Consider the following 27,937-nt stretch of genomic DNA (forward strand, 5'->3'; position numbering starts at 1 on the left):
TAGCTTCAAATAAATATAGAAACCTGTAAACATGCCAAGCACATCAGAAACAACCTTCTGCAATTTATTTCAATTACAGTGCTCCTAACACTATTATAACTAAGCAACTGGCTGTTTCTGCTCCAAAGATAATTTCAAAGAACTTCTACCATATTGCATGCTCAAGGTATAAAGCCTTTTCCCAGGCTAACATGATGCATATGAGGTGTCTGTGTGCAAGCAATGCACATTTCAAAAATAGAACACAACACATACAGGTTATTCTCCCCCCCCCCTTTTAACACAGCACTGAACTAAATATTGCAAATGCTGACAAATTAAGTAGCTTTCCACAGAGATCTGACAGTTAAAAAGTGGAGAGGTGGAATTGCCAGACAGTTCTCTTATTTTTTGAACACAGAGCTCAAATATTTTTGTAGCTTGTTATAAATGGATGGGGTGTTTTTGTTGTTGTTGTTGTTTTGTGTGTGTTTTTGTATACATCCTCCTTTCAGTTATCATGGTTTCAGTACTTTGACCTGACCAGCTAACAGAATTGGGTGGTAGAACAAAAGATGTGTGATGACCCTGCTTTTTCTAGTTCCTTCACAATAAGCTTGCATAACAAAAAAAGCAAAGTTTTAATACCCAGAGCATACACACATATATACACACATATATAGATAAACAGCGGAAGGCTTCTAACATTCTATGAAATACTGTATCTCCAAGTCCCTGTATTCATCACTAAAAGGCATTCAATTTATTTGTTTATCTTATTGGGATCAGCACCTTACAATCAATGAAACTTCATTACACCAATAGGGGGCAGTAAATGTTATCTTCCTTAGCTCACAGATAATCCCAACACAGATAATTTATTTTAACATTTCATCAGCAGAAATGAAAACAGAACTGAGAAATATTGAATATTATTTTACTGATTAAAGGATGCAACCTCAAAGTATATTCCTATAATACCCTGCCAACTAACACAAAGGATTATCACAGAAGCTTACAGTAAAAAACAAACATGCAAAATTCAATGAAACCAACAGTTTTAAGCACCACTAAGTTTAGGGCTTCTGTTTCACAAACAGGTCTTAGCATTATTTTTAAATATTTCTGCTTATTAACAAAGAGTGTTCTTTTTTAGACAAATCAATAACTATAAAAATGCAACTAAATGTACCTGATAAATTGTCTAATTTTATTTCATGCCTTTTTATAGCCCACCATGCTATCTGTAGAAATAAGGGGTGTGTTATAAATACATTTAATAAATAAGTAAATGTATCCTGTTATATGTAATAAGATTGGGAAAAGAACAGAGAGGGATCAGTAACTCCTTACATCAGGGGTGACTAACCACTGAAGTTTGGGCCCACTATAGTTGAATGTATAGCTTCTAGTAGTTACAAGCTATGCATCTGAGCCATGAGGGACTAACAACAGGGACTCCCCCTAAACATCTCAATGATCAGGCATATATCAGGCAGTCCTTAAGATATCCTAGCCCCATGTTGTTAAGAATCTTGTAAATTAATAAAAGAATTTGAACCTGGCCCAGTAACATATGGGCAGACATTGCAAGCTTTTAAGCACCGGAGCTATGTGCTGGCAGTAATCTTTCCTCATCAGTAGTCCAGCTGCAGCATTTTCCACCTGCTGGAGCTTCTGGATCAAGCACAAGGGCCACATAGAGCTCATTGAAATAATTGAGTCATGAAGTTACCAATGCATGAATTACTGTAGCCAGGCTATACCTGTCCACAAAAGGCCACAGTTGGTGCACTAACTGTAGTGGCTACATGCCTAGCCACTGAGCCTCAAGTGACAAAGATGAATCCAGGAATACCCCCCAAACTATGTAACTGTGCTTTCAGAGGTGGAGTAACCCCATTCAGGAATGGAAAATGGCCAGCCTCCCAGACACTGGAACCACCCACCAGCAGTGTCTTCATATTCTCAGGGTTCACGCTCTGTTCATTAGCCACCATCCATTCCACAACTGCATCCAGACTATATTCCAGACCATGCTCAGCCTCTCCTGACTCATATATTATGATGAAATAGAAGGTGCTGCACTGGACACCTTGACTGGACTTGCAAAAACTGCTACACCTAAGGCACTATGGAACTGGGCGACTTAATCCTTGAAGTGCCATGCAAGCTGCTCACAGCATGTTACCAAGTGCTCCAAAGATGCATCTACTACTTCTAGTACAGTTAGTCTCCAAACCACCTGAAATAACTTTGCTGGATGGGTCATCAAGGAAGCAATACTGGCAGCAAAGTAATTCTTCACTGCAACTTTTTTTCTTTGACTGCCACTTTAGTAGGCAGAACTGTGTAATGTAAGAAGTGTTTGATCAGCTTTGGAGCAGGTTTTCCACCATACATGCTCCAGTTGTCTTCCAGCTTGCTTCACTGACTGCAACTCCTCAGTAAAGCAAGGCACAATTCAGGCCCTGCAGCATCAGACAGAACCCCCAGGAACAATCACATCAACAGCCCTCATCATCTCCCCATACCACAATGACAACAGGGCCTCAACAGGATCACTGGGCTCTATCCACTGGGAAATCCCACAGAGCAATCAGGAACCTATACAATTCCATTAGTCTCCAAGGGCAGACTATCCAAATTGGTCCCATCCCCTGCAGGAAGGGGCTGCTGCCAAAAGTCCAAACTTCACTAGGAAGTGGTCTAACCATGGCAACAGGGTTACAAACACCACTCCTATATCCAGACCATCCTTTTCCCCACCTGGGTGAATACTAAATCAAGGATATGCCCTGCTCCGTGCACTGAGCCAGTGACTATCTGGGACAGCTATCCATGGCTCCTAAGGAGCTAACAAAACTGTTAGCCAGCAGAGGAGAATGTTCCTTAGTTCCTCCAGCACCACACCATAAACAACCTCAGTCAGCTTGATCAGGGAGGTAGTAGGGTAGGTGGTACAACAGCATCCCCAGACTATCTCTGTGACCCATAACAGGCCCTCCAGTCCAGCTCCTAAGTGGAAAGGCTTCCTAGTGAGAGAATGAGCTGCTATGAACAATGGCAATGCCTCCCCGCCAGACTTCTAGTCTGGTTTGGTGTTGCAGTGAGTACCCAGCTGGGTAAAGCTGTGTCAGGTCAGACCCACCCAGCTCCCCCACCAGGTCAGCCTGTTCATCCATGATAAGAGCATGGATCAACACAGTCTTATTATGAAGAGACCTGCTGTTCAAGAACAAAACCAGGCTATTGGGCACAGTGGATGATATCAAAGATGGGGTGGACACAGCAAAGGACAGGATGCATGCATCTATAAACACTACAACAACCCACCCGCCATGCCATGCCCTCTCCACATTCAGCAGGATAACTGATATCCTTGGACCTGCTTATCCTCTCTCTTTCCTACATACATGGGATAGCTCAGTGGGTAGAGCATATATCTCCAAGCATTCCCTACCACAACACACAACTGCTTCAGGCTTTCACAATAATCCCCCATGGCTCATCCTTTTTTCCTGGTAGTATCATAAAAAAGGAAACATGGGGAAAACAAACAAACTAGCATTTATACCAAAGTTTTAACCTTCTTAGACACTGATCCACCAATTATCAGTGGATCACAAGCTTGCATAAGTACTGAAATTTGGGCTGGTTCTAAATCTACCAGTATATACTCAGGTAATTAAGAATTTTTTCAAAATGTTCTAGATGCATGTTTCAGTGGTATATTCTGCTAACAATTAAACATTGTTTTGTCTAGGTGAACACAAAACCAAAAGTGAGCAGGCCAGATGGTATTTTCAGAGTGCACTAAGTTCAACTACTGGCACATCTGAGAGTTTAATTATTTGCAGTTCCAGGAATGGCTGTTAATATTACAAAAATACAAATAAGACATACTTGGTCATTTGGCCAATGCATGCCTACAGCAGAATTGTTAAATGTTGCAACAAAACACTCATGACAGATATTCTTAAAAGCTTGAATGGATAGAGAAATCTGCCAATTTGGCAGCCATTTCTCTGCTGTAGGTTGGTGGTGCCAAAGCGAACAAAATTTAAATAAAGTGAAAGAAAATATAATCCCAATCCCTATGGAAGGTTGCCTGAAATATATGACATAATGGTAGACCAACTGCCTCTATCATAATGCCAGGCCAACACTATACAGAATTTGCCCCCTCTTTATCCACCAGATTTCCTGAGTGTGTATAATGAAGTGACACGAAGAAGAAAATGTCAGCAGTCTTTCCAAACTGCTGTTCAATCTCAGGACAAGGGCCAAATGTAGTGGATTTTAGCATAGATTTCATGGTACATAAGTAACTGCACTACTAAAACCTTGGTTTTAACAAAATGCCAGTCTCTACCCCTACAATTAGCTATCTTGACTGCATGTTTTCTATTCAACGAGTTTTGCAGATCACTCAGAGTTAAACATACTCACCAAGTGATTTCTACATACCAAAAAAAAAAAAAAAATCACCTCAAGAACTTCCCCTCTTCGAATTTTGGAAAATGCAGCCCTTCAGTGACTGTGCAAGAGAAATGGAAGTTTCACAGAATGTATGTAAAGACAGCTGCAGTGATGGAGTAAGAAGAACAAAATGTACAAATTAAAGGCTTGCTGTGCCATGCAGCTGGATGCAGCAACCTCTTTCAGGCTGCAGCATGAGATGGAAGGGAATTGATGAAGACAGACATTGGTGTCTGAATCGTGCAGCAATATCTTCTTTTAAAAGTGTTGTTCCTGTCAAGGTGCCAAACCTTATAAGGTGCCAAACTAGGGAAAGAAAGCCGCACAAATCACAGGCCTTTGTGGAGACAAGAAAGAGAAATTTGATTTCCACAATCACTGCCCACCTTCTTACACAAAATATGATTTTTATGTCAACATCTGGCTGAGGGTGTGTGGAATGAAAAAATAATTTTGACTAAGATCATTTTTGTGCTGCCACGAGAGTGTGTTTCTACTCAATCCTCAACAGAACATAGGAAGTAAGCACCACAATTTCACTCTGTCTCTCTCCCCAAGGGAAGAAAAAGAAGAAGCAACGTGTCTCCAGTTTCCTGTTATTAACACCGCACTAGTTGAGAATTATGGATACCATTCAGTAAGGAGAAGAAGATGAGGCAGCGCCACTGCACTAGAAATACTGAAGAGAGGAGAAAATACTCAAGAGCCACTCACGGGGCGTGGGGGCGGAGAACCCTGTTAACTTTAAGCATCACTTAAAAATGGGGAGCGGGTGCTCTCCCGACTCAAATCCTGCCCCTTTCTGGAATGGGAGCTTGGGGTTTTTTCTACTCAAGTCCATCACTCATACTTCACACACTCACAAACTCTCTCTCTCTCTCAGACACACACATCCATACACAGAGAGAAACAGAGAAAGAAAGTTATAGTGCTCCCACCCAGCAGGCCAACGTGAGGCACCTTCCCCAGCTCCCTCCTCTCCCACAGGATGGGATTTCAATCGCTCATTTCCCCGCGGCGCGGAAAACGGCAGTGACGCCAGGTGGGGAACGGGGTCCTTCCTTCCTCCCTCCGTGAGGGAAAAGCGAGAGACCCGTCTCCCGCGTCATTTTGGGGGTTTCGTGACAGAACTACGACGCGCTCTCTTCCTCTTTCCCCTGCCTCAGGAGTGGGGGCGGGTGGGGGGGGTTCGCCTCTCTTCCCGCCACCCCCTCCCCCGCCGCCACGGGGGCGCGAGAGGCCAGTCCGTTGCTCCCCGGCCTCCGTCCCGCTCACCTCTCCCAGCGCGCGCGCGGCTCTCACTCGCCCCTCGCTCTCCGCGAAAAAGAAATCGCACAACTGAACTGCCGCAGCACTGGACCTCGCGCACACCGCGCCTGCGCGAACTAGCCCTTTCGTTGCCTCCCCCTTCCCGCGGTTAGGGACCGAGGAGAACGTGACGCTTTACAGCAATGCCGCAAACGCAGCCAGGAAGCCGGTAGGCCGCACTCAGCGGCTGAACGCAAGCGGAGGGGGGGGCAGGGGGGAACAAAGTTTTTTGTCTTCTACTTGATTAGTTGGCTTACATTTTGCAGGTTTTACGGATCGGCGACCACCTGACAATTGACAATGAAGCTGGGGGTAACTAGAAACAAGCGAGGAAAAACACTGAACCAGCCGGACAAACCTTTACCAAACGTTGGCGCAATGGAAGCGACAGGTGTCAAACATCATCTGTCGTTGTCAGTTCCACCCCCGAACCTTAGGGTGGAGGATGGGATGATGATGATGATATAATATCCCTGATACAAAAGGAAAAAGGATTGGAAAGTGAAGAGGAAAACCAGGGAAATTTCAGCGCCAGGGCTTTTGTACTCTTAAAAGATTGGAGGAGGTAGTTCTGGGTGGGGAAGAGACAAATGGAAGTAGTTGGTCCTCATAGCCAGGGTGGTGGAGAGGCAGGGCCAGGGCTGTCATTAGGCCAACTAGGCAGGTGCCATGGGCACAGGCCTCAACGGGACCTTTGAGGGGTTTTACAATTCTATACAGCTTATTCAAAATGATTTGTGTGCTTTGTATTTGAGAAAGATGATCAAGGATTGTTGCACTACAAAATAAAAAAAAAATCCTTCCAGTAGCACCTTAGAGATCAACTAAGTTTGTTATTGGTATGAGTTTTGGTGTGCATGCACACTTCTTCAGATACCCTTCAGAAACCTCTTCAGATATTCAGGGTATCTGAAGAAGTGTGCATGCACACGAAAGCTCATACCAATAACAAACTTAGTTGGTCTCTAAGGTGCTACTGGAAGGAATTTTTTTGTTTTGACTACGGCAGACCAACACGGCTCCCTACCTATTGCATTACAGTAAGCCCGCAATTTATGAGGGGGTTACGTTCCGGGGATTGCACCTAAAGCCAAAATCACATATAGTCAAAACACATTGGGTTCAATGGCAAATGGGGTTGCAAAAGTCTTTTCCTCAGATGTCCACCTGAGTCCCCCACTGCTGCTGTCTTGCTCTCTCCCTCTCAGGCCCCTGCCATCTTGGCCACACCATTATTCTTCCCACTTACCCAGATCACCAAACAGTGGCAAGAAGGAGGGTTTTTTTTTCTTTTTGAAAAATGTTTAGCTAGGCAAGTGTACTGTCCCCTTGCTTATAGCATAGCTGTGGCTCTGGTTGCATGTGTGCCGCAGCTAATCAGTGAGGCAGGCCATTGCTGTCCATTTTGGAACCATTGATTATTTAAAGGCATTTAAAACCTTTTTGGACAAATCGGACTGCATTAGCTGCAGTAGTTTGTTTTCTGTGTTAAAAAAACAGAATCAATATTCCTTCAACCTGTCTCAAAAGCACTGTAGATCAAACAAACCCTTTCAGTTTCTTCAGGATGTGTTGTTGAACCTGTTTTCTCATGCAGTTTCCTTGCCGAAGAGCAGGGAAGAAAAAATGCTGTTAATTTGTGTACCATCCCTGAACAATCTAAAGACTACATGCCATGCGCAAGGGGGAGGAGAAGCGCCTAGCAAATGAAAACGCAAGAAGGAAGTTGACTGATTGGGCATTGGTATAGTTGGTATCGCTCCAGCTGGATCACAGAGTCAGATCTGACAGTTTCCACAATGAATAGCCTCCCACACGCTTCTCATATTAGTAGCTATTATGAAATAACAGACTAAAGTTCAGGTTTGTGTGATAATACAGGCAAATACTTAGGGCCCTCCATTTAAAAATATTCATATTATGAAAGCTTTTTTTTGTTAAAGCTGTTTCCATCACATTCATTTTTTAAAAGCAACACTTTCCTTATTACATGTGTTTATTATATTTATAATCCTGCTTTTGAGGAAAACAAATAAATATATACCCAAGCAGATTACATAACTTGAAGTACAATACTCAATGCAGTGTTTCTGTTTTTTAAAGAGGAATTCAAGGCACAAAATTAAGCCCAACAGTACATTTATGCATTTGTGGGTGCCAGACACTTAATCCATGGACTCAACAAGTGTTAAGCGAACAAAGGGAAAGGCCATTAAGAAGGCAAATGCTCTGAGCCAAATAGCAAAGAGGTGGGACCCCTCCTCCAGCTCTTAGATAGTCAGAAGGACAAAAGCCAGAGTTTAGAGTCTGTGTGTAATATGAGCTAGAAGTAAAAGCTGCTGGCTGAAAAGCCAGAGAAGCAGAGCATGATGTTTGATTTCTGTTTGAATCCAAGGCTGCAGCTGTAACAGAAACCAGATCCTTTTGGGGTGTTAATGCTGTGAACCCCTCCATTGTAGGCTCAGGTTGTATATATGTGTAAATAAACTATATATCATAAACATACAACAATCTCTGCCGTGCCTCATTGGCAAAAGGAAAACATGAACCCTGGGTGAGTGCCTGGAACCCTTAGAACCTCACACTGCAACAATACTAGACAGAGACAGCAGAATGTTAGGAAGATCCCTTATACTGGTCCCTGTAGAACGGACTTGCAGCAGTCCTCAGATTAATAAACATATTAAAATAAAAAATCTGGCACTGATACATAGAATTGCATCATTCCAAAAATGAGTAGTCCCTGAAATATATTTTGAAAGTTCAGGTTCTGAAGGCAGACTAAAGGAAGGTCTCCAGCAAAAACCTTTTCCAGCCCTGCTAGCAGAGATCATTTCTAAATAGATATGTTGGGTAATGAACTTGAGATGTTCTGCATCCCAAACATGTTACTAAGCCTTTGTAATGCTAGAAGGATATAAAATGTGGCCTTAGTGAAGGACATTACATAGTGTGTGTGCGTGTGTAAAAAATGGTTTGGGGGATACTTGACAAAGCTGAGCAGCTTTTTTAAAATAGAGCAGCGAAGAGATAAGGAGAAACAACTAAGTTGAGAAGCTGAGGAAGAGAAGGAAGCAGATGGACAAAGATTCAGAAAGTAGAGGAACCATGAACATTGGCAACAGACTGTGACAGAAACAGCAACATGCTTTCTCCTGAGTCAGATCATGGGTCCATCTAGATCAGTACTGTCTGTTCTACATTGCCTGCCAGTAATTCTTCAAGGTTTTATTTTGGAATTTTCTAGCCCTGCCTGGAGATGCCAGAGGCTGAACCTGTGACATGTTGCATGCAAAGCATTTACAATTGCTTCTTCAATACATTTGTTATAATTAAATTAACTGTTCTGAATTTAAAATATACATGTGTTTGTGTTAATTAAGACTTCAAAGTGATTGTGTTCTGCCTTTTCTCATCCATTGTACTGTGCTCATTACACCTTAATGTCTATCACATGTTCTTTTGGGGCATTCTCCCCTCAAACAATTACAGTCCTGTGAAAGGAAGAGCAGGGCTGCTCCTGCTGCTTCCACCCCCAATGTTTGCATCCTCACTGGTCCTGTCTTCTGCCATTCATGCATTCAACAGGGAATGTCTGAATTGGGCAGTTTGCTATATATAAACAAAGGTTTCCTATATGATTTAGAACCCAGCAAGCATGGTTGCAATCTCTTTCTCACACAAGTGTAATTACTTGAAGGTAGAATTCCTGAAAGGACTATTGTTCATGCTGGCTAGGGCTGATGAGATTTACAGTCCAACAATATTTGGAAGGCTACAGTTTAGTCACCTCTCCTTTATTGGATTTAAGGCTGCAATGTTATACAGTGGTACCTCGGGGTACAGACGCTTCAGGTTACAGATGCTTCAGGTTACAGACTCCGCTAACCTAGAAATAGTACCTTGGGTTAAGAACTTTGCTTTAGGATGAGAACAGAAATTGTGCGGCGGTGGCAGGAGGCCCCATTAGCTAAAGTGGTACCTCGGGTTAAGAACAGTTTCAGGTTAAGAACGGACCTCCGGAACGAATTAAGTTCTTAACCAGAGGTACCACTGTACAGAGTTGTTTTGAATACTGTATTTACCCCCTGCCCACTAACCCAACTTCTGGAGGCAGCTTGCAATATTCTTAAGGGTTTTCTATCATATTTCTGTTCATAGGACTACCAGTGTGGGTTGGACTTGACAAAGGAGTGTTAATAGCTTGAGATGTTCAGGTGACATGTCTTTATGAGAGCTAATTGCCATATGAAAGATTACTGTGTGACAAAGGACTAGCCCGGGATATTGTGAATAGAGGAAAAATATGCAATGGGAGTATGCTTCCTTGTCTCGCTACAAATGATGTATTCTAGGCCTCCGTGTGTGAATAAAGGAGGCAGGTTGCAATTTTTGGAGAAGTGGAAAAGATAAACAGAGGACTTGTTAAGCTCCAGAAAGTACCATTTGGAGAGGGAATCTGGAGATCTGATGTGGAACAGTGGATTTGGCTGACTGTTGGAATGTTAAGTTGTCCCTCTTGCTCAATCTGTGTACTTACAAATAAATTAAAATATTACAAAACAGCAAAAGCCTCCTGTGACCTCATTCCAAAGAAAACTAAATCTGGGTGAGTGCTGTGTCCCTGGAACTTCCACAGCACTTGGAAGCTTTCCAACAGCAAAGCAGGCTTGTCCAATTGTCTAGAGGTAGATATTTACATGCATCCAGGGAGTAAGCTAGTGAGTAATTACAAATCTTTCTCCAACATTTAAAAGAGAGAGAGAGAGAGAGAGAGAGAGAACACTAATATAACATATTCCATTTTATTTTAACAATCAAAAGAGCAATGCTTCGTATGATGCTTATAGGAATCAACATCCAACATTTATTTCAGTGCATATTTTGAAATACCAGCCTATGTCCTTGAACTCTTAAGTGCTGCTTTGGTTGCTCTTTTCTTCTCTTTAATTTCTTGAGATTGTATGTGTTCCATGTAAGTTTTTAAAAAAATCAAAGTTTTTACTACTTGCATATGCAGTTCCATGGGTTACACATATGAGTGCATTTGTTTTCAGGTACTCAGCTGCAGGCATAACTCAGGAGTAAATATGCACAACACAGGAAGCACTTACCCAAGATTAGAGGGGAAGATACTGAAGAACAGTTGTATTTCCCAGCAATCAGTAACTTCCAGAGGATATTTGGACATCAGTTCACAAACTCACAGATGATGCAGGACATGACAGTGCTCCCCAGCTTGTGCCACCTCTAAGTCTCCCTTTAAAAAGCTGGGAAGGGGGGGACATGAAGAAAACCTGTAGCAACTAACAAGATCTGACCCAGGTGGAGAAGCAAAGGGTGAGATTAATTTCCTGTTCTCTACACTGTGGACTCTTTAGTTGCCAAGACTAGTCTGGATCCCAGGAGCACAGATAGATCATAATTATCATCGTACTCATGATTATTCTGAAATGTGTTCCAAGTCGAGCAAAAGGGAAACCTTTAGAGAATTCTGATGTAAGTGGTCAGCATGAAGTCAGATGGTATAAAACATGTAGCTACAGCCCTGGTTTAATAGTGTGCTGAAAAATGCATGAGCTTCACAGAGCCCATTTGCGGTAAAAGATGCTAAGAGAAAGCTCCCGTTTTTCATTTGGAAACCAAGCAAAAGCAGAGCCAGGAGAGTAGTAATGTACGGTTTTACCAAGTTCCGCATGAAGGTGGACCATGTGCAATGCTGATCACAAATATGTCAAAGTTGCCAGCTTTATTTAGTTTAATTGGTAGGTGTCATGACCCTCACCCTGAGCAACAGCTTGTTCCCCAGTTTTGACTCAGGTGAGGAGGGACCAGCCAGGTAAGGTGGAACAGCAGCACAGGAGCCAGAGGTGGCACACACCAACCCAGACAGCAACATTACGCCAGGACCCATCAATACAAGGACCCCTGAATTTGAATCTCGAGATGAAGAAACTTCTGAGCATGTATGTCGCAGTGATCTACACAAACACACGGGGGGGGGGGCTGACAGGAGCGAGCCCGCAGGTGGAGTTTATTACCAAAAATGGGATTCACACAGGAGTGTCAGGCCTAATGAGCACAGCAACTCAACTTGAGCAGGTCTTGCCCCTATGAAGCAGTTGCTGAGACTGGATGGCCTCATCTCCCCACAGCTGCTTAAGTCCCCACCTCCATGGTTTCCCCAATCTGAGACTGCACCTATGTGAAGCTAACTTCTCCACCCTCTTCATGCCTATCCTGGTTCTGGGAGACCGGGGGGAGGAAAGCTTGTTGCAGCAGGAGGGTGAGACATCCATGCCTCCACCAGCCAGATTCATCTCTTCCTCTTGGACTCCTTCCTCTCCTGCTTCAACTTCTAGACTTCTCTCTGCCACAGATTCCCTCCACTCACTATGCACTGTTACCTCTTAAGCTTCCAGCACGTCCTCCCAGTCTTCTCCCTCTGACCACTCATTGTCATCCCACCCAATCCCATGGCTCTGGGCCTTCTTCTCTTGGGAGTTCCCCAGCTGGTTCCTCCCATCATTCTTCTGTGTCCAACCAGTTCACGCCAGAAGCCCACGCCTGGCATTCTATGCCAACAACAAACCTAGGGAGAACTAACAGAGAGCAGGCAGAGTGCTAAGAACCAGGCCACAGGACTGCTGCTTTAAGGCCTTATTATCCTCTGAGAGGGACGCAGGTGGCACTGTGGGTTAAACCACAGAGCCTAGGACTTGCTGATCAGAAGGTCGGCGATTCGAATCACCACGACGGGGTGAGCTCCCAGCTCCTGCCAACCTAGCAGTTCGAAAGCACATCAAAGTGCAAGTAGATAAATATGTACCGCTCTGGCGGGAAGGTAAACGGCATTTCCGTGCGCTGCTCTGGTTCGCCAGAAGTGGCTTAGTCATGCTGGCCACATGACCCGGAAGCTGTACGCCGGCTCCCTCGGCCAATAAAGCCAAATGAGCGCCGCAACTCCAGAGTCGGTCACGAGTGGATCTGGCGCTATCCAGGAAAAACTTCCAGATATTTGAGCTTCCCGGGATTCTGTAATGCTGGGCTGCCTTGTTGAATGTCAGACAGGACAGAATGTTAAGCCATTAATGCTTTACTGATTAATTTCATATTCTGATTGGAAACTGCATGTTTAGAATTCATAGTTAGATAGCGTTGATTGACTGGGACTAGAATAGGGATCCAGAAGAAGTGTATATACGGCCAAGTGCTGGTCACCAGCAGTTGGTTAGTTGGATTGGCAGCTCATGTTGGTTGGTGTTCCTGGTAGACAGCCAGAAGGAAGAAGACCTGAAAAGAATAGAGGGTGACTGGAGAACCGCTGGGGTCACTGAATGACTTGGCTTAGGCTTAAAAGTCAATGGGAGAACTTGAATTGACAAAGGCAAGTGTGGCAAGGGGCAGAATCACACACACAAGCCTCCCCACATCCTTGGGCACATCAGTTCCCTGTCTGTCAACTTTCCACCTTTTCATGGGGCAAACCTGCACTGGGGCTTCTACTTGTGTTTGCCTGGACGTGAGTAGAATCCCTCACATGATTAGGGAACCTTCTTTATCAGGATCCCAGATAGCACAAAAATTCTACCCACATTCAAATGAAGTCAAGTAGAAGCGCCATGCAGCTGTTTAGAATGAGGGTGGAGGAGGACATGCCTGAGGGTGTTGGGGTGGGGCTTCCATGTGAGCCTCTGCTTCCACCTTGACTTGAAGGTGTCAGTAGCTATGTCACTGAACATGCCTATGGTCTACAGCCATCCAGTCTCAAAAGCTGGAAAGAATACGGCCACTTGTGCACCAAAATAGCCCACAGCCAAAAGCACATAACTCCAGATCCAGAATTAGGGAAGAAGTGCAGCTAAATCAAAGGCCAAAACAGAAAGGAAATCAAGTATCCTGGAAGGAACTCAAGGACAATTCTGTTAGTTTAAAGCAGAGTCCCGTGCACAGCAGAAGGATGAGGAGTACGTGCTGCATACTCTATATTGCTTTATTTAAAGTTCAAAGCGATTATATTACAGAAAGACATCTTGCCTCTGCCGGAGCAGAGAAATGCATCCTCTCTCCTCGACAGCTCGGAGAGAATCACCAAAGTGAAACTGCAAAGAACAGTGAAAAACAGGAAACCAGTGTACGTCACATCCAGTCTCCCTTTCCCGTGAGAAACTCCAACAGTACAGACTGTGGAATGTAAACACCTGTCTCGTGACAAACCCTTTCGCTGCACAGTGAAGGAAAGCAGAAACTAACATCCTCCCCCTTTCTGTGAACATCACTGGGCAGCGTGTTCGTACAATATCAGTACAAACCCAACTTTTGCACATAGGTACAGTGTTGATCCCTGGATACAATCTTGGACAATACATCAGCAGGAATTTCATTACCTGGCATATAGGACACCGTTACGAGTCCCTTCTGAATACATTCCCTAGCATGCTGCAACTTTAATTGCAAGTGCTTTGTGCTTTGCTTACAACCTTCAGACTTCAGCAAAGCTAAACATGCTTTGTTGTCCTGGTAAACCCGGATTGGACATTTGACAGGAATTTTCATATCTTTGCACAATTGTATTAACCATTCACAATCCTTAAGTGAATAAGACAGTGCATTCAGTTCGGCTTCACAAGAACTTAAGCTAACTGTTGTTTGCTTCTTGCATGACCAATCAAACAGACCCTGATTGTACATGTAGCAAACTCCAGACGTACTTTTCTTGTCTGTAGTGTCACTTCCAAAACTTGCATCTGCAAATATCTCAAGACCACCAGACTTTCGATTGTTAAATCTCAGTCTGTAATGCATAGTGCCTTTCAAATACCGCGCTATGCGTTTCAGAGCTTTCCAATCCTTGATACTAGGATTGTTGACTTGTCTGCTCAGCAAATTACAGCTAACAGCAATGTCTGGTCTTGAACATCTGGCAATGAAGTTTAGCTTGCCTAGCACACTTCTGTACAATGTAGTGTCAGAAAATGCTTCTTCAGTGTCATCTATCTGATAACCTGTTGTCATCGGTGTGTCTACAGGGTTAGCATCCATCAGATTTATTTTGCTTAACACATCAGCAATTTTCCGTGACTGGTGTACTAGAATGATACCATCTTGATCTCTCTCTATTTCCAGAGATAGGTAGTTGTTTACCTCACCAAGATCTTTCATGTCAAAGTGCTCTTTCAGTTGAGCTAGGGCGTTATTGTACATTGCGACATCTTTCCAAAAGAATAATAAATCATCAACATAAAACAAACAGTACAGTTTCTTCTGCCCCTCCTCTTTGACAAATACACATGGATCAGCTTTCCCTTGCTGAAAACCTAGAGAAAACAATACTTCAGTGAGTTTTGTGTGCCAACACCGTGCACTTTGTTTGAGACCATAAAGGGATTTCTTCAGAGCACAAACAAATCCCTGTTTTACCTGTACGCCATCAGGTGGAAGCATATAAAGTGATTCATCTAGAGATCCATACAGAAAAGCTGTATTAATATCATGGTGACTAATGTGTAGATTTTCCTCTGCAGCTAGCTTGAGCATAAGCCTTATGCTTTCATACCTCACTGTGGGTGAGTAGGTCTCGTGATAGTCTTCACCTGGTACCTGTGCAAAACCTCTGGCTACCAATCTGGCTTTGTGTCTGACTATCTTGCCATTTTGATCTGTCTTCGCTTTGAAGACCCATTTGCTTCCAAGCAGTTTCATTCCTGGAACTACTGGAACTAGCTCCCATGTTTTGTTCCTTTCTAAGGAATCAAGTTCAGCCTTCATGGCATTTAACCATGGCTCAGCTTCCTTTGAATCCAAACCCTGGATTTCTTGGAAACTAGAAGGTTCAAATACCTTCTTGGAGCTTTTAACAGCTGTTACTGCTACCGTAGCAAATTCATCAGCAAATCTCTTTGGAGGTCTGCCTTTTGTGGCTCTCTGTGACCTACGAATTAGCCTTAAGTCTTCAACACTCTCCTCTTCCTTCTTAGGAGAAAAACGACCTATTGTGAACAATGGTTCCTCCAATTCTTGATCAGAGCTTTCAGAGGGTCGCATAGAGGCTTTCGCACTCTTGAAATCCTCTGAATCACCCGATTCAGTTTCAGATTCAGACTCAGAACCTTCATCAGTGGGTGTGGGTTGTTGTGGCTGCTTTTGACTTTCCTCAGTCTCATCACCGTCATCAGGATAACATTGGAAAATTCCCACATTCTCCCCCCACTTTGCATTGTACTCAACACTTCTCGTGAGCTTAATTGCCTTAGAGTCAGTCATCATTATTCTGTAAGACCCTTTCTGATAACCTAGAAAGATACCATGCAATCCACGCTTGTCTAACTTGGAATTTTGTGGTGAATGAACCCACATGTCAGAACCAAAAATTTTCATGTGTTTAATGTATGGCTTCTTGCCAAACATCTTCTCATAGGGGGTACAACCAATCGCTGAAGATAACCTGCGATTGTAACTGTAAACAAAACACGAGAGAGATTCGGCCCAATAACTCTCTGGAAGATTGGCATCATGCAGCAAGGTTTTTAACCCTTGAAGCAATGTCTGATTTGCCCTTTCCGCAAGTCCATTCTGCCATGGCGAGCGAGGACTAGACAAATCGTGTTGAATTCCTTTCTCAGTCAGAAAAGCTTCAAACTGCTGAGAAGTGAATTCTCCCCCGCGATCACTGAAAAGAGTCTTTATCTTCTTACCATGCACATTTTCCAACCAAGCACAGAATTCCTTGAACCTAGGAAAAGCCTCTGATTTCTGCTTGAGATTGTACACAAAAATATATCTGGAAAATGCATCAATGAGAACCATGAAGTACCTATTGCCACCCAAAGAGGGCGCTAGTGGTCCAACCAAATCTGCATGAACAATCTGGTATGGTTCCGTAGCTTGCCTACTAGACACCTTACCTTTCGCAGCCATTTTTACCTTGTTTGCTGCGCATGCTTTGCACTTCATGTGGTACCTGCAGGGTTTAATAGTCATACCTTCAACCAAGGCAGGCATTTTAGATACTGCCTCAAAATGCAAATGACCAAATTTTCTATGAAAATCATGAATACATTCTGCATGCAAACTTTTGTTAGAACCTGCAATGCAACAAGTGTCATCCTGCACAACATCATCATAATACAAAACAAACAAACGATCAACATATTCAGCATGCAATACATAATCATTTTTCTTTGTGATGATGCACTTCCTGTTCTTGAAGGAAACGTCAATGTTCCGCTCATTCAGCTGTCCAACGCTGAGCAGATTATGTTTGGCATCTGGCACGTAAAGCACATTCTGTATCGATAAGTCCAAACTGTGAAGAACAACAGTTCCGTAGCCTTTACTGGGAATTGTGTGGTCATCCGCCTGGTGAATCGCACCTTCCTGCGGTGTAAAAGACACAAACAGTCTCTTATCGTTGCACATGTGGTGGGTCGCCGCTGAATCAACAACGAAGAAAGATCTAGACGTCTTCTGGACCTCTGCAACCTTTGGAGTGAAGCGTGAAACCATAGCCTTGTGCTGCGTTGTCCTTGACACCGGACCTTTGCCTTTGCCTCGGCCTTTTCCGCGCGATGAGCTTTCGCTGCGCTGCTCTGTCTTGGCCCTGGGATATCTGCATTCCCTCTTCATATGGCCTAGACGTCCACACGAGTAGCATTTCACTGCCTTCAAAGCTTTGGCGCCATCTGGTGGTTCCACTGCACTATGGGACGACGTCTGTGAAGACTCCCCCTTGCCCATGCAGCTAGCACCCCGGCGATCTGCTTCATTTAAAATCACGGCAGTAACATAATCCACTGTTAGCTGAGCTGTTGGTTGCACAGCAATCTGGGTTGCAACAGACTCCCAACCTGAACCCAAAGATTGTAGTATCATGAAAGAATACACAGCCTCTGGAAAGTTGAGTCCTCTCTGTTGCAGCTCATGTCTCAGATTTTGCATCTCCATCAGATGTAAACGCACATCTCCACCTTCAGCAAGAGCCATATTATGCAGCTTGTTGAAGTAAAACATAGTGGATCCAGCTTCTGTCCTTAAGTGAGCCTCTCTCAAAGCGTCCCAAATTTCTCTGGCTGAGGTCTTATCACGCAACAGACAGAGCTCTTCCGGGGATACTATCAATGTAAGAGTTCCCCTTGCTTTGGAATCCTTAGCTGCCCATACATCTGTAACTGGAGCTGGGGGGTTGTCTGTAATCACCTCAAACAAACCCTCTTTCCGCAGAATTGCCTCTGCATACAAAACCCAGTCCGCGTAATTCTTCTTATTGAGCTTTGGAATCCCACAAGCATCCTGAAGGGCCATCATGACTCTGGCATTAGCCTTCAGCGTCATATATGCTGCTTTAAATCTTGCTGCGTCACTGCTGCAGCTGCCTTATTCCAAAAGCGCACTTAAAAGTTACTTTCGATTTCCCCAGCATAGTAACTTGTGCCTGGGAGCCTTTTGCCTCTTCCCAGCAAAACGGCTTTAAAGTTAAAAGTCCAGCCATAAGGCCATTAACTAGAAGCTGGCAGGCTGCCCGGAGCAGTAGCACATACCTCATCAATCATCTTGACACGCAGAGCAGATTCTGATCCGATCTGTCCCTCTGCATTCCGATCCCTTGCCGGCACTCCGATTCGACTTCTGGAGCCCATAACCACGTGTTAGTTTAAAGCAGAGTCCCGTGCACAGCAGAAGGATGAGGAGTACGTGCTGCATACTCTATATTGCTTTATTTAAAGTTCAAAGCGATTATATTACAGAAAGACATCTTGCCTCTGCCGGAGCAGAGAAATGCATCCTCTCTCCTCGACAGCTCGGAGAGAATCACCAAAGTGAAACTGCAAAGAACAGTGAAAAACAGGAAACCAGTGTACGTCACATCCAGTCTCCCTTTCCCGTGAGAAACTCCAACAGTACAGACTGTGGAATGTAAACACCTGTCTCGTGACAAACCCTTTCGCTGCACAGTGAAGGAAAGCAGAAACTAACAAATTCTACATAGCAACCAACCAGGTGACTGAAAGAAAGTCAGAATGTTCTGATAGGAAGCCCTAAATGCCAACATGGAGTCAGGAGAGGCTGTGCAAGTCTTGGACTAGGGTCTCGCAATGGTGGACTAGATAAAGGTCAAAAAACTGAGCTTAAATCCTGGATAAAAATGGAGATTTTGTGGGCGAGTGGTCAATTGCCTGTTTTGGATGGGGTTTCTCTCCCTCTGAAGCAGCAGGTATGCAGACTGGGTCTACTACTTGAGCCATCTCTGTCACTAGAGACCCAAGAGACCAGGAGTGCTTTTTGCCAGCTTCAGCTGGTATGCCACTTGCAACCTTTTCTGGACCAAGACATCCTGACTACAGTGGTCCAGTAAAAGGTTGCTCACAAGAGAATGTGGCCCAGGGGCAGAAAAAGTTCCTGCAACCCTTCTACAGAGAACTGAATTCCAGGTTTGGGGGTATGGCCTCACCTAGAGAATATGTACATCTCCACAGAGAAATGCCAGACTAAATACCATGTTGAGATGATAGGATTTAAATCACACATTTTAATGGTGTATTTTCTGAACACAAACAATATTTGTAAAAGACTGTTCATGTTAGGCAGGGGCAATGTGTCATGCAGAGTCATGGATGCAAATGTTTTCACCTTCCTTCCTTGGTGCTGTGATCAGGGAAACTGTGGCTGCATGTGTTAATACTGGTACTACAAATCATCTACAGCAAAACACTTCCTCCTAAGAACACTCCTGCAGTCCTGCTGAAATTCATTCTAAAAACCACACTTACATATTCTTATCAGACTGAGTTGTTGTAATGAAATAGCATATTCCCCCGGTTTAAGATCGCAATATGAAAACAGGATGCAACTACAGTTTTGCAGGATCTTCAAGGTCCTACTACACTGCAGTATGTTTAATATACTCTTATCTTTCCACCCTAAATTCACTCCCTTAGCAAATCTAGGACACTCCTGTCTTTCTCTTCTTCCTCATTGCAGCAATCAGTAAGTGTTACCCTCCAGTCTTCTTTACTGTTTGTGCACAGTACAACAAAGCAAACGTTCTGACCGAATTGCAGAGCTCCATTATTTAACACACACAGGCCTACCCTGAGAAGGAAACTGGCTCTATGGTTCGGAGAAACAACAGCATTGGGAAGCTGGTTAAGGGAGACGGAGCCTAGCAGTTCTGTATATCATAACTGTCTATCTCCAAGAGCCAGAACAGCTTGCGCTGGGTGGAACCGTCCCCAACCTTCAGCGGCAGCCGGTGGGAAGAACTGACATCAGCACTGCGGCAAAATGGACAGCTCCATCAGCATTTCTCCCTGTCATGCTTCCTAGCAAAGTCAGTTGGGGATGCGAAGCTAGGACCGGAAAGATCAGCACTACCAGGTCCCTCCAAGCCCTCTATCCTTCCTCAGACGTGCGCCCCAAGATTTCAGCCAGCAACGCCAGCTGCTTCCCATTCCCCGATAGGCGTTGTCTGTTCTGCCTTCTTCCGTCTTAGTCAGAGAGAGCCCAAGTTTCTCACCTCCGCTTACCTCCGCTACTCTGCAAAGCAAAGACCATCGTTCCTAAATATACCAAGCTCTATCACCCTGTAGTGGAGCAGCCCTTCTTCCACCCGCACCCCCAAATCCGCTGCATTCCCTTCCCGCTTACGCCCAATGGGACTGCCGGAGCGCCCCAGCATCCTCATCCCCCGCCTGTCCCTCTCATCCCAATCTCCTCCCCTCGACCGCGCCCTAAAAGTGCAGCTTCCCCCCACCCCCGCCTTTCTGCGGCGCGACGGGCGACCCGCCTCCCTATATAAAGGACGGACGGCGCAGGGAGCCTCTCTACTGCCTCCAGGATGAATTTCGGATCGGATTCTCACTACTTGGCCTCTTCCTACAGGAAGATCTTCGGGGAGCCTCCCCGCTACTCCTCCCGCCTGGGCAGCTCGACGGCGGGCAGCAGCTACCGCTCGCAGTCTCTGTCCCGCAGCAGCCATGCCGTCTCGTACCGGCTGGCGCAGGCGGAGAGCCTGGACCTGAGCCAGGCGGCGGCGGTGCACGACGAATTCCGCCTGACGCGCACCAACGAGAAGGAGCAGCTGCAGGGCCTCAACGACCGCTTCGCCGGCTACATCGAGAAAGTGCGGCAGCTGGAGCAGCACAACCGGCTGCTGGAGACCGAGCTGGGCGCCTTGCGGCAGCGCCACGCCGAGCCCAGCCGGCTGGCCGAGCTCTTCCAGGCCGAGCTGCGCGAGCTGCGCGCCCAGCTGGAGGAGACCGAGGCCTCCCGGGCGCAGGCGGCGCTGGACCGCGAGCGGCTGGCCGAGGAAGTGCAGCGCCTGAGGGCGCACTGCGAGGACGAGGCCCGCGCCCGGGCCGAGGCCGAGCAGGCGCTGCGGGCGCAGCAGCGCGAGGTGGACGGCGCCACGCTGGCGCGCCTGGCGCTGGAGAAGAAGGTGGAGGCGCTGCTGGACGAGCTGGCCTTCGTGCGGAAAGTGCACTCGGAGGAGCTGGCCGAGCTGAGCGCCTCGCTGCAGGCGCCCGCGCTGGCCGCCGTCGAGCCGGACGCCACCAAGGCCGACCTGACGGCGGCCCTCAAGGAGCTGCGCGGCCAGTACGAGGTGCTGGCGGCCAAGAACCTGCAGGCGGCCGAGGAGTGGTACCGCGGCAAGTTCGCCAACCTGAGCGAGCAGGCGGCGCGCAGCAACGAGGCCATCCGCGCCAGCCGCGAGGAGATCGGAGAGTACCGCCGCCAGCTGCAGGCGCGCACCCTCGAGGTGGAGAGCCTGCGCGGCGCCAACGAGTCCCTCGAGCGGCAGCTGCACGAGATGGAGGAGCGCCACCACGCCGAGGCCGTCGGCTTGCAGGTGAGGGCGCGCGCGGGCGGGCGGGCGGAGGGGGGGGGTCGCCTTTCCGCGCAGGCGCCGCGTCGTTATTCTCCGCACCGCGTCCGAGGACACACCTCGTGGCCAGACGCTGTCGATCGCCTTAGCGCGCTCGCCCCCTATCGCGCACGTCAGCGCCGCTTCTCCACCCACCCCTCCCCCGGTGGCTTCCGATCACTAGCCGCAGAAAGCTGCAGGAAACTGATCTCTGGGTTGGCTCAGGATGAAAGCTGTCGCCTGTCATGTGCTGAATCAGACCACTGGTCCATTCACAGCAGACTTAAGGCCAGTGGTTGGAAGCCCCCGGCTGGCCTTAGACGTTTGAGAATCTCGTTTCCAAAAATCTGCTAGCTGGCTGTTAGGAGGGGTGGGGAAAATCTGTCAACACTTTCCGTCTGGATGGAGTGTTAAAACACGCTAGGAGTTTTGCTTTTTGTGCAGGAGTCATTTAGAAAAGCCATTCACTGTGCGAGGGTATCACTTGCATGCTTATTTCTCTGGGCACCTTGAAAGCTCTTAACAGTTTACCATGGAGCTCCTGACTGTAGTGCAGTTGGGCCCATAAACAGAACCTCTTATCCATGAAGTGTTTTGATGGTGTGTCCGTCTGTCCCGCCAGTCTCATGTTAATTCTTTGTGCACATGGGCATAGCCAGAGGGGGCAGGGAGCAGCTGCCCCCAAATCAAAAAAATCAAAACAAAACTGAGGTTCTGCCCCCACCCTAACAAAAGCCCTCCAAAAATCCTGGCTACGCCCCTGGTTGTGCACTGGTTTCATATTGAGGAATAACTAATTTCCACATCTGGATACTGTGCCTGCTTAGTGTTTTCACAGTTCCTGGGTTTGAATAGTGAAAAGGGTGGTGTCATCTTTGGGACATCCCTCCCTCTAATCTGTGAGGAATTATACCTCTTCTAACATCTCCCTGCTTCTTAAGAGGAGTAGGGCTCAGCCTGAACTGAAGCTAAAAGACAGTGGAGGAAACTATGTCTCTCTCCATGGTACTGAACAAGATGCATTGCAATCAATCTACTGTTAGCTAGTGGAGCCAGTAAGAAAATATGGTATGCTTCTGTTCAGGGTGCCTGCCAGACATTGGATCTTCCAGGATAGTGCATTAGTTTTGTTACTCCTCCTCACTTTTCCCTCTTGGACGGTCAGCATTCCTTGCCAACTGAAAATGCTCTGTCATCATTGGGCTGTTGGGAAATTTTAGGAATTTTTCGTCTATAGGTTTCTTGTGCATGGGAGGTACTGTTTTGGCTACATAAAGGATACACACATTCTAAGTTAAGCTTGCACTGCTCCCCCTTTAACATAGTGCAAACTGAAGCTGTATTACATTAAAAGAGGAATTCTAGGAATTGCATCTTATGTAGGTGAGTCTGTTGATTAGTTTTAAAGGCATACATATCAACAGCTAGGGCTAGAATTAGGGCTGAAAATTGTGATGATTAAAAAAATCCCCCAATTATTTGGCAATCTTCTGTAATACATGCATACATCATTTAAACGGGGGAAGCTTTCTTCATAAGAAAGACTGCCATATTAATATGCAAATTTAACGAGTTAACAACTTACAAGTCCTATGATTAATCAACTAAGATTTCTATAATCAAATGGCGGCCCTAGTTAGCAACTGTACAGGTGTAGCAGGAGCATTTACTTGGCCAAGATTCTGAATGCAAATTTGTTAGCAGAAATGTGTAACTTAAGCAATGTGGAAAAACAGCTTCTGATTCAATCAGAGATACAGAATCATTGCTGCAAATACTTGACACTGAGCTTTTGGTATATGTGAAATAAAGGTGCCCTTTATACATTGCTGGTGTGAACCTTTTTCCTTAAGCAGATACCAAATGGCTGGGGTCTTCATCTGAGTTTACAAATTTGGGGCACTGTAGCTCTAAGGGTAGCTATATCTGATCATCACTCGCTTCTCCTCCAGCAGTGTGTGCTTGTGGGGGGGGGGGCAGAATCCAGAGAAAGTCCTCCAAGGATAAACAATAATACTTGAATAGCTTCATATAGGAGAGGGTTGTGTCTGTGTTCTGGAACACTGAGAGAAATCCCATCCAGTTTTCCACATAGGACTTCATGGTGGTCATACCCAGAAAGCTGTCATGTACCCAGAAAGCTGTCATGCAGGCTTATACATGTTTTAATTGTAGACCTGAATTTGCATGTTGTTTTGTGCAAATGCATGTACAATATTGCTGATTTTACCACAGTTCCATTCTAAGAGGAAAAGAAGCTGCTCAGCAACATCTTTGGCTTTAAAATATCAGTTTTATATCTGTCCGTCTGAATTACAGGACACTGTCAATCAGCTGGAGAGTGACCTGAGAGACACAAAAAGTGAAATGGCTCGGCATCTGAGAGAATACCAAGATTTGCTCAATGTCAAAATGGCCCTGGATATAGAGATAGCAGCATACAGGTAACAGTGACTATCAAAGCCCTGCTTGCCTGTTGGTTATGTAAACAGCATAGCACCAAAATAGGCTGTGATGAAATCCAACCCTATCCTAGTGGCTGGTGGGAGTCAATTTAGCGCTGCTCACTAGGAAGCTTTACCACCATTTTGCATTGATGGTAATGCAATGCATTGAGAGTAGATAAAGTATAGTAAAACTAGGTGTTTTCAGTATACATTTTATAAATTAACATATTCTAGTTCATATAGTGACACCTAAAATAATAATGAATTTTTTTGTGGGATAAGCTTTTATAGCTTATACGAAAGGTGAGGCACCCATGGCCGCTTAGATGTTGGTTCCAATTCCCATCAGCCCCAGCCAGCATGGCTAATAGTCCAGCAATACCTGGAGGGCCATAGGTTCTCCACCTGTGGCTTATATCATAATACATTTGTGGGTCTTTAAACAGCTATAAGACTCTGTCTGCTGCAACAACAAAAAAACACCCCTCTGGAAGATGTGGTTGTAAGTAACAGGGTATAGTTTATGCTCTTAAAAGCTGCTCTGTCTTCCTACAGAATCCCTTAAGTACAGGAAATAGCATATGTACAGATGCTACAGCCTCTGACACCTCTCATTTGATCATGCCTGACAGTAGGTCTTTTACCCAACTCCACCCTGCACCTGTGAGTTGTATTCTTCATGACTGCCACTAAATTTAGCAGCAGCAGCAGTTTATAAATTGCCTATCAAAGGCAGCCCCACATATAATGCACTACAGTAATCTAACCTAGAGGTTACCAAAGTGTGGACAGCATATGTACAGATAGGAGCATAGCTGGGCCACCTACTTAAGCTGATGGAAGGCATTCTACATCACTGAGGTCACCTGAACTTCAAGCACCAGTGATGGATCCCAAGTTATGTACCTGCTCCTTCAGGCCAGCTCTAATTCATCCAGTCTAGGGAACCACGCACTAACAGTTCCTCAGTCTTATCTGGATTGAGCTTCAATTGAGCGTCCATTATTGAGGCAAGACATTGGTCCAGTACATCTACTGCTACACTTGTAGATGTCAATGAGAAGTAGAGCTCTGTGTCATCAGAATATTCCTGACTACGTGCTCAAGATTCTAGGTGACCCTACTTAGCGATTTCATACAGATGTTAAACAACATAGGGGATTTTTAAAAATCTGCAAATATTTTCAAATTCCTGTGAGTCTTTGGGGCATGAAAAAATGCTTGGTTACTCACCCCTCTTTTAGTCTTCTGCTTTTAACCAACATAGGGACTAGAAATGGTCCCACCTCTTCATAAATGTGCTTAATCCTGGATTGAACCCCAAATAATAATAATCTCTCCTTCTCTGGTGTTTACAGGAAACTGCTGGAGGGTGAGGAGACACGTTTTAGCACTTCAAGCATCAGCATTTCATCAATGAATCCCCCTTCCAACCCCACTTACTCCTTCCAACCCAGGTTCTTCAGTTCCTCTATGGCCAGCAGTTCCAAAATATCCCCCACTTTCTCTTTTAAGAAAGAGGAGAAAGAAGAGGCTAAATTGGCTTCAAAAATCTCATCAAGCCAAGTAGGGGAAGCCTTTGCTGAAATGATTGAGGAGACCATAACATCCACTAAGAAAACTGAACGAACAAATCTGGAAGAGGGGGGTGCTGCAAACCAAAAAGTGTAACCTTTCACCTTAAGTACAATGAACCTTTAAGGAGGGAACAATATAGCTTAGACCTTTAAATTGCCTATGCCTGAATTAAGGTGCTTACCAGCTCATGTACACATAAAGTTCTAATGTTTCACATCACTAGACTAGTTTAATAAGAGCACCACATCCAGAATCACTAGGAGGAAAGAAAGGGGAGGGGGCTCAAAGTTTGATTATTTTTCGGGGGCGGGGAGGGACTCTATAGGAAAACTAGTTGGCAAACTGCAGAGTTATGTAATAGCCAGATCTCACAATTTCTAAATTAAGCAAAGAGGGAAGTCTCAGAAGTGCAGCTAGTAGGAAAAGTTAAAACCTACACATTATAGTTAATGACTCAGGGCTCCTTCGTGATGTCTGACTTAATTGCTGAACCTGCTATTCAGAATCAGTTGAAAAGTGAACCTCCTTCACAGGTAAGATACAAAATATCCAGCAATTGCACCTTGTCAGGGAAGTGCAGATTAATCTTCGTTACCCGCCTCTTGAAGGCAAGTAATTAGATGATTTATTCTGTTTCCAGTTCTTCTGGACCACAGGGGTAGAGAAAACAGGGCATTTTGTTTGCCTTGCTGTATGGTTGGTGTACTCTAGAAAGAAGCACAGTGCATTCAAAAATACTAGGTGGAAGCTACTGACATTTATAAGGTGCAAATGTCTTTAGGAAGATAAATACTAAGCCACACAATAACTGTGGACCAACTTTCTGTACCAATGCACATGGGAGCTCTCTGTCATATGATAGCACATAGTGAAGATGCACTTAAATATATCTTTGTTATCTCACTAGCTAAACCTGGTGCATTCTTCCTTTTTTAAAAAACCTACATGATAATTTTTTTGGAGTATTAGAGCCCTGTTTTTCTGTTAGAAGCATGGACAGACATTTCTGTGATTACATTGTGAACCATTGTGCTGTCCATTTCACTTTGTGCCATATTTGTAGATTTAAAATAGTAATTGCTTACAATCAGTAGTGCCAGCAATTTAAGAATAAAGGAAACAGGTGTGTTGTAATCAGTTCCTAGATTTTAGCTTTAGCCTTGTATGAAAATAAGGCTAAAAGAAAAAAGATCCACTCTCTTGAGTCTTCTAGAGCACAGATTCCTAACGTCGTTTAAAAAGCTTAGATATCTGCTGTTTCCTATCGCCACAATCGGCAACTCAAAACCATGGATGTCCTGGCTTTTGATTCACCATTAGAAAAGGAGTGTAGAATTATGCCAGCTGCTTATTTCTCTATTATGGAAAGCAATATGGGTTCTATGTGCTGTATTAGAGACAAAGTTTGTTAATAACATACTATTAAGGTATTTTTTCTTAATGTATTTTCTTAAATGTACTCACTGCCACATGATAACCTCACCAGTGAATTGTAGTGGTTCTTCTGACTTTTCTCTAATAGACTTAGAGGAGCATATTTGTTAGCCTTGCCAGCCAGACTTGGAAATGATGCAGCTACACACATACACAGAATCACTTCTGCTTGGTAAACTGGTGCTGTAGACTGATTAATGAAATTCTGACTATTTCAAGACACTGGCAGACTAAATTCACATGTTTGCAAACAAGTAGTCACAGGGAGGAAAGATTCACACCTACTATTTTCTCAAAAAGGAATCCTGATAAGATAGAATCCAATCCTCCATCTGGATCTGCTAACCTTCAGTGTATCTTTTCAGTCTACCATTTGAATATGTGCCAAGTTTTATATAGAACTTACTAGTGTGGATTTTCTTTCAATGCCTTAAAATTGCCAGCAGAATTTGCTTTCTGCAGAAGCTGAAGATTGTGTGTTATTGTGATGTGTTTGCATTAATGCATCCTGCCACAAGGTTTGAGCACACAAAACCATCATGTCCTATCAGTTTCACTGCAATAGTTTCCTGAACTAAGAGAAACTGTTTTGCTCACATTCTTTCCTCCTCTTCTGTAAGGCACAAATAAATAAAGATGACATGCCTTGAGGCAGCCTGTTTGTCCTTGGTGATATTCTGACTTCAAACTTTTCTGGGTTATAATCTCTTTCCAAATCAATTACCGTACATTCAGTCAAATCAGTGTTTGATGTTTGGGCAATGTCTAGAGCTGGGTGGCCCAACTTTTCATCCCAAGTGGGTTGCAAGAGGACTTCAACACGGAACCCACAGGCTGCACACTGCCTTGT

General features: G+C 44.8%; 2 protein-coding genes and 3 long non-coding RNA genes across 15 annotated transcripts in view; 2 read left to right on the forward strand and 3 right to left on the reverse strand.

Moving 5' to 3' along the window:
• Positions 1 to 5,865, reverse strand: part of NT5C2 (5'-nucleotidase, cytosolic II) — an 88,504-nt gene extending 82,639 nt beyond the window's left edge. For 4 of the 10 annotated variants that reach the window (XR_014548796.1, XR_014548797.1, XR_014548798.1 and 1 more), the window contains exon 1: positions 5,737 to 5,865. The gene's annotated coding sequence lies outside the window, so the exon portion shown is untranslated. Of the gene's footprint in view, positions 1 to 5,399 lie in introns of all 10 variants that reach the window. The other 6 variants (XR_014548799.1, XM_083616428.1, XM_083616429.1 and 3 more) reach the window with 5 other exon arrangements.
• LOC310763792 lies at positions 5,833 to 8,727 on the forward strand. Its single transcript, XR_014548804.1, has 3 exons — positions 5,833 to 5,938; positions 6,036 to 6,207; positions 7,367 to 8,727. It is a non-coding gene; the product is annotated as an uncharacterized lncRNA (long non-coding RNA).
• A 1,828-nt stretch (positions 8,728 to 10,555) lies between these two features.
• LOC310763797 lies at positions 10,556 to 22,831 on the reverse strand. Its single transcript, XR_014548809.1, has 2 exons — positions 22,666 to 22,831; positions 10,556 to 11,039 (listed from the first exon to the last, which is right to left on the reverse strand). It is a non-coding gene; the product is annotated as an uncharacterized lncRNA (long non-coding RNA).
• On the reverse strand, positions 12,850 to 19,880 carry LOC310763790. Of its 2 annotated transcripts, none has more exons than XR_014548800.1 (2): positions 18,751 to 19,880; positions 12,850 to 13,691 (listed from the first exon to the last, which is right to left on the reverse strand). It is a non-coding gene; the product is annotated as an uncharacterized lncRNA (long non-coding RNA). The 2 variants fall into 2 exon arrangements; XR_014548801.1 differs by having other exon boundaries at positions 18,738 to 19,260.
• Positions 20,496 to 27,741, forward strand: INA (internexin neuronal intermediate filament protein alpha). Its single transcript, XM_083616449.1, has 3 exons — positions 20,496 to 21,613; positions 23,948 to 24,072; positions 25,434 to 27,741. Exons 1-3 carry the CDS (start codon positions 20,603 to 20,605, stop codon positions 25,744 to 25,746), a joined length of 1,449 nt encoding a protein of 482 aa, XP_083472575.1. The 5' UTR covers positions 20,496 to 20,602; the 3' UTR covers positions 25,747 to 27,741.
• The last annotated feature ends 196 nt before the right edge of the window (positions 27,742 to 27,937 follow it).

The sequence above is a fragment of the Podarcis filfolensis genome (genome assembly GCF_964270895.1).
Source record: "Podarcis filfolensis genome assembly, chromosome: 5".
In the NCBI taxonomy this organism is placed as follows: domain Eukaryota; kingdom Metazoa; phylum Chordata; class Lepidosauria; order Squamata; family Lacertidae; genus Podarcis; species Podarcis filfolensis.